A 6,349-nucleotide genomic window follows, 5' to 3' on the forward strand; every position below is an offset into this window, starting at 1 on the left:
TCCTTTTAATCTACATTCTCAGCTATTTTTTGTTATATTTTATATCAAAACTGATAAAGATGTTGAAATGATATACTGCTGTAGTGTTTTACTTGTGTAATAACTGTGTACTGTACATTTATGGGAAGCTAGTGATTGATGAATTACTAGTATTTATCAAAAGGATGTCTTGCTTTTCAGCTGTATATCCCCTCCAAATGCCACAGATTCACACTCAAATTATTCTAACAGACAAGAATGGCTATAGACATACTTTACCCCAGCACCAAATTAGTAATTCCCAATAACTATCCTCGTGGTTCTTGCAATAGTGTAGTAAAGGTGCTGATAGCTCCATTTGTGAATAAGGACCACATTTTATATATGTAGACAACTATTATACCAGTCTCTTGCTAACTATGTTGCTACTTTAACTTTACACTGTGTGTGGGGTTAGTAAAGTAATTAAAGTCATGAAGGAAAGAAATGCCAGTGTTTGACCAAAGAATTTCAGATGGTGACCTAGTCAAAACAACATGAGAAAATGCAAGCGCTACATTTTCTCGACAGGTGCAACATTAACATGTTGTGAATACTGTACTGATGTTACACACGATGAAAGATATAAATTCCTCAAGTGACCAGTCCATAATGTAACTGAAAAAAAGATTTCAGTCACATTGAAAAAATACATCAACTTGTGATACTTCCCACTGCACACCAACCCAGGGGAACCTTGGCTGGTTATCTCCAGAATGAACGCTCATAAATCGATGACGTTATCGTGAGATATGATCCCTTCATTACAAGCAAAGTAACTTGGGGTCGAGCTCAACTTACTGGTGATATCATTTTTCTGTTTCTCTTTTTTCTTCTTTTTGTCCTGGGGTGATGTAGGCTTCTCCACAAGAGCAACTGGAGCCACAGGAGTCACTGAAGCCACAGGACTCTCAACAGCTGCCTCTGTGACTACTACCTCCACAGCAACAACAGGTACCTCAACAACCTAGGAAATTTTAATAAAGTTTCTACAATATGCCTACAGTCCACACTTTACACATTTTATTTATCTATCAATTTCCAACTCAAATCCGTAATCAAGATGAAAGAAAAACATTAAATTTTTGTTTGACATTCATATCTAGACCCTTCCACTGTTACATTTATCTAGTGGCTACCTTTTGTGTGCAGCTTTTATTGACATTTTTTAAATAAATTCATTACTGTAACAAAAAAAAGAAAATTGAGGAGTTTGAGGAACGGTAACAATAAATCAATTAACCAGGCTCTTTGTGTACAATCAGTTGGAATGCCTCAGAAGGACAGATGTAATGTTAAAACATGATACAGGAATGTAAAATGTATTGCAAATATCTTCAAAAAGGTCAAACATGGGTACCTTTTTATGTCCATAGAATTCCTTTCACTTTTGCAACTAGTACTTTATTTTTTATAAATAAAAACTTATCCTCCCACAAACAAATGAACACATTCAAAACATTAAAACACACATTTAACTTACAACTTCTTTGGCCTCCTTGACGGGGGGTAAGGATGCAGGCTCTGGAGCAGCCTCAACCCTCACTGCCTCTGTCTTGATGGTGATAGTCTCCTGAACTTCCTCCACTACTATCTTCCTGGGAGTATCTTCTACCTCTCGTTCCTTTTCTTTCTTCTTTTTCTTTTCCTTCTTCTTCTCATGCATCAAAATTAAACAACAATTAGAAAAGTCTACACTGATTAAATGCACTTTTGAATGTAGCCACTTCAGAGTTATCCTTGTTAGTCCATTTTTAATCTGCATACTAGATCTCCAAAATTCATAAGAACACTTAAATTTTGAACAAGTGCTCATCTGCATTACTCTGAATACAGTCATTATCAATAAATGGAAAGCAAGGACATACCATATTTATTATTGGCCTCAAGTCAAAAGACAACAAAAAATTAAGTCAATCAAGTGTTAAAAATTACCTGGGTAGGCTGGGTTGGAGGTTCGTTTTCTACGGGTGGTGGTGGTGGGGGTGGCGGCATTGGCTTGGGCTTGGGCTCAGGCTCGGGCTCGACCTCCACCTCTTGTACTGCCGTAGCACCCACGGATTCTGGATCATCCTTTTTCCCTTTTACTTTCTTGACCTATAAGATGTACATATATGTTATTAGCCATATTAAAATACAATGTATAGCACTGCAATTAGTATGAGTTTTGGCTCTAAGGTCAAGTGCTAAGGCATCTGTATCATTCAGCACTATGTTGCTAAGTAACCGTGTAAATACCTTAAAATCTCCCAATTCCCAATATTTTTCTGAAAACTTGCAACATATGCTATACATTTGATAACTGGCCATTTATCTACCACAACTTAATTTGAAATTCCTTTTTTATTTTTAGGAAGAGGAAGGTGGTTTAGCAGCTTACCTGTTGATTTCAAGGTTCAACATCAAGGCCTGGCATCTGACCAATCTTGTATTCACTGATTACACCATCTGACAAGTTATCGTACTCCTCTCTAACGACTTTAACAAATCATTGGTGTGAAGTTAGTCATACCTTTAACTAAAAATCAACACTTGCAATTTCAAACTAACCTTAGATTATCAAAGAGGGCTGCCCCACTCACCTTTGGTTTCTTGTGCTGCTTATCGGCCTTAGTTTGTGCATTATCTTGGTCGCGTTTTTGCCGTTGTTCTGCTATAGCCTCTTCAAATGGAGTTTCTTTTGTGCCCAGGGTGGCCAGCAAGTACACCACCATTGTCAACACCAGCACCACACCTCCAAGAACTAAAATGTCCATGATGTCTTCTTACCAACACCACTGTAAAGAGTACTGTAAGTAGAATATTAATTAGAAACAGTACTGTACAGTATACACAAGAATAATGCAAAAGACATACTTGACCCATATGAATTTGCTCCCTATTTATATCCACACCAACACATTCATATACTGCATAGCTTGTGTAACCTAGCCTTGAAACTTGCTGTGCCATCAGACATCTTGTGTTACTCAATAACTTTTCCCATAAATCAATCCTAATATCTACCCAGTTCTTTCCTGAATCTAAGCTTATCGAGTTTATATCTATTGTCTCGTGTTCGATTTTGTGCCAAAATGTTTAAACTGTAATTTACCGTACTTCTTTTGTTATACCCTTTCATCCATTTATATACTGTACTGTACAGTACTTCAATAGTGTCACCAAACTACTACTTTCTAATGAATGTAAATCAGCTTTTCAAATCTTGTCATAAGGGGGTTGTTTAATTCCACGAATTAACTGTTAAGTTTTCAAGGGAATTTACACCCATTCTATAATGCAGCCACCAAAACATGTTAATAAAAATCGTTTATAAGCTTAAATACTGCACAGTACTGTACAGAATAATTATGTACTCTATAAAAAATATGCTATCTATCATTGCTTACCCAAGTTTTGGCCCCATGATCTAACTACAACACTTAATTTGAACTTGGAAACTCTTTGAAGCACAGGGTCCAGCCCCTGTCCACCTAGTTGTAAATAGTTACCCAGGAGTTAGTCCGGCTCGCTGTGGGAGTTGCATCTGAGGGGGGGGGGATGGAAGTCAGTAATTCGACCCTGGATGGGGGAACCACAGAATAAGTCTAACACGTACTGTATGTATACCTGTCCCCCGTCACGAATTATTATATTATGACAGCCACCAGCAGTAACTAACCTCTACTGAAAAGGCTTAACATCTTTACTTTCATTGTTAGCCGAGACCATTCCTCACAGATTGGTCTAGGCTCGAGAGATTCCTGTGAATCACACAGGAATTGTGATTCCTCTCAATTCTCGGAGGAATCTACAGTAGATAAAGATATTGTTCAACACGGGTGGTACATGAACAAGGTGACACAGGTGGAAATGAGTATCCAAATGAGCCACAGGGATGTTAGAAAGAACTTTTTGAAGTGTCAGAGTAGTTAACAGATAGACTGCATTAGGCAGTGATGTGGTGGAGGCAGATTTTGGGCAGGGAATCGGCCCTGGCCACCCCCACAGCCGCGCAAACCGGCCCTGGCCACCCCCACAGCCGTGCAAACCGGCCCTGGCCACCCCCACAGCCGCGCAAACCGGCCCTGGCCACCCCCACAGCCGCGCAAACCGGCCCTGGCCACCCCCACAGCCGCGCAAACCGGCCCTGGCCACCCCCACAGCCGCGCGAACCTGCCCTGGCCACCCCCACAGCCGCGCAAACTGGCCCTGGCCACCCCCACATCTACGGGAACCTGTCCCTGGCCACCCCACACTTGTGGGAGAACCTGTTCCTGACCAGCCCACATCCGCGGGAACCATCACTGACCGGCCCACAACCGCGGGAACCATCCCTGACCGGCCCCACAACCGCGGGAACCATCCCTGACCGGCCCCACAACCGCGGGAACCATCCCTGACCGGCCCCACAACCGCGGGAACCATCCCTGACCGGCCCCACACCCGCGGGAACCATCCCTGACCGGCCCCACACCCGCGGGAACCATCCCTGACTGGCCCCACACCCACGGGAACCATCCCTGACTGGCCCCACACCCACGGGAACCATCCCTGACTGGCCCCACACCCGCGGGAACCATCCCTGACTGGCCCCACACCCGCGGGAAACATCCCTGACCGGCCCACACCTACGGGAACCATCCCTGACCGACCCACACCCGCGGGAACCATCCCTGACCGGCCCACACCCGCGGGAACCATCCCTGACCGGCCCACATCTGCGGGAACCATCCCTGACCGGCCCACATCTGCGGGAACCATCCCTGACCGGCCCACAGCTGCGGGAACCATCCCTGACCGGCCCACACCTGCAGGAACCATCCCTGACCGGCCCACACCTGCGGGAACCATCCCTGACCGGCCCACACCTGCAGGAACCATCCCTGACCGGCCCACACCTGCAGGAACCATCCCTGACCAGCCCACACCTGCAGGAACCATCCCTGACCGGCCCACACCTGCAGGAACCATTCCTGACCAGCCCACACCTGCAAGAACCATCCTTGACCAGCCCACACCTGGAGGAGCCATCCTTGACCGGCCCACACCTGCAGGAACCATCCCTGACCGGCCCACACCTACGGGAACCATCCCTGACCGGCCCACACCTACGGGAACCATCCCTGACCGGCCCACACCCGCAGGAACCATCCCTGACCGGCCCACACCCGCAGGAACCATCCCTGACTGGCCCACATATGCAGGAACCATTCCTGACTGGCCCACACCCGCAAGAACCATCCCTGACCGGCCCACACCCGCAAGAACCATCCCTGACCGGCCCTACACCCGCAAGAACCACCCCTGACCGGCCCACACCCGCAAGAACCATCCCTGACCGGCCCACATCTGCCAACCCAACACACCAAACGTCAACAAACCGACAAGCACAGCTTGCAGGCGCGTGTCACCCCCACACACGCCGCCAAGCACAGCTGGCCCTGACACCTGCCAGTGCCCAGCGGCCGCGCCAGTGTGGCTGACGAGCAAAACACAAAACAGCGTCAGGTTTGGAAGGGTCTTTAAATGAGTTTGACAGGCCGGTGGTAGGAGGTGTCAACTTGGCCCACCACCACCCACAGATTGACAGAGTTTCTCCTTCACTGTGACGAGACACGCGCCTCCTGGGTAGCCAGGCCTCATGCCCTGGCCTTACTTACCTCGCTGATACACGTAGAGGGGGGTTATGTGAGGTAGGCGAGGCAATAATAACAAGGAGGGGTAAGAGAGAGAGAGAGAGAGTGGGCCGCTCCCTCCCCTGCCTCACTGAGAGCACTGGCCCACCCGGCATGCAACACCTCCCACCATTGGCCCACAGCCTCGCATGCAGCACCGACACATCACGGAGCACAACTCCTCTATCTCACTCATTTCATCTCAATCCCCGAATGATTTATAAATCTCTTTATTTATTTTGATCTATATTATGATGCTTTCTTCCGGTGTGAGGTATATAGGGCTAAGCTCTGTTGTTGTAGATGGTTATAATGGACGTTGCTCCGTAGTGGCGCCTCTAGTGGCATGGCTGTTCCGGCCGGCATGTTCCTCCCCTGCCACGTAGCCGCCATGGCAACTCCAAACAAACACCTAACGCGCCGGAATCAAGAGTCTTTCTCATACATGTATCTTTTTAACAACTCATTTTAACCCCCTTTCATGCATCAATTAAACACGCTTGCTTACTCTTAAGCCGACATTTCTACCTCATATGAACGGTCGCAATTGCGTGAAAAAAGTTAACCCTCTTAAAAAAAGAGTCTAAAAAGTTTTGGGAATGAAATAAAATATATAATTACATATTTAACCATGTAACTAGGGTTTCTAAATAACATTTTTTAATTTTTGGTTA

The 6,349-nt window shown here is 46.1% G+C and overlaps 2 protein-coding genes across 23 annotated transcripts in view; both read right to left on the reverse strand.

Moving 5' to 3' along the window:
- Positions 1-6,349, reverse strand: part of LOC123755007 (ribosome-binding protein 1) — a 96,468-nt gene that overhangs the window by 59,490 nt on the left and 30,629 nt on the right. For 16 of the 22 annotated variants that reach the window (XM_045737403.2, XM_045737400.2, XM_069332789.1 and 13 more), the window contains exons 1-5: positions 5,661-5,822; positions 2,601-2,807; positions 1,954-2,115; positions 1,502-1,672; positions 820-985 (exon numbers count right to left, since the gene is read on the reverse strand). In XM_045737403.2, coding sequence (XP_045593359.2) covers positions 820-985; positions 1,502-1,672; positions 1,954-2,115; positions 2,601-2,774 — 673 coding nt within the window. In that variant the 5' untranslated portion in view covers positions 2,775-2,807; positions 5,661-5,822. Of the gene's footprint in view, positions 1-819; positions 986-1,501; positions 1,673-1,953; positions 2,116-2,600; positions 2,808-5,660; positions 5,823-6,349 lie in introns of those variants that run through there. The other 6 variants (XM_069332791.1, XM_069332792.1, XM_045737395.2 and 3 more) reach the window with 5 other exon arrangements.
- Positions 3,675-5,271, reverse strand: LOC138369333 (elastin-like). The gene is made up of 2 exons (XM_069332568.1): positions 4,174-5,271; positions 3,675-3,761 (listed from the first exon to the last, which is right to left on the reverse strand). The coding sequence occupies exons 1-2, from the start codon at positions 5,269-5,271 to the stop codon at positions 3,675-3,677; spliced, it is 1,185 nt and encodes a 394-aa protein (XP_069188669.1).

Source organism: Procambarus clarkii, chromosome 28 (assembly GCF_040958095.1).
Source record: "Procambarus clarkii isolate CNS0578487 chromosome 28, FALCON_Pclarkii_2.0, whole genome shotgun sequence".
Taxonomy (NCBI): Eukaryota; Metazoa; Arthropoda; class Malacostraca; order Decapoda; family Cambaridae; genus Procambarus; species Procambarus clarkii.

Bases quoted from the DNA above. Each gene is read 5' to 3' on its own strand.
- LOC138369333 (XM_069332568.1), bottom strand. From the start codon at position 5,271: ATGGTTCTTGCGGGTGTGGGCCGGTCAGGGATGGTTCTTGCGGGTGTG. The intron at 3,762-4,173 runs GTTCGCGCGGCT...TGTGATTCACAG, and splicing joins TGTGGGGGTGGCCAGGGCAG to GAATCTCTCGAGCCTAGACC.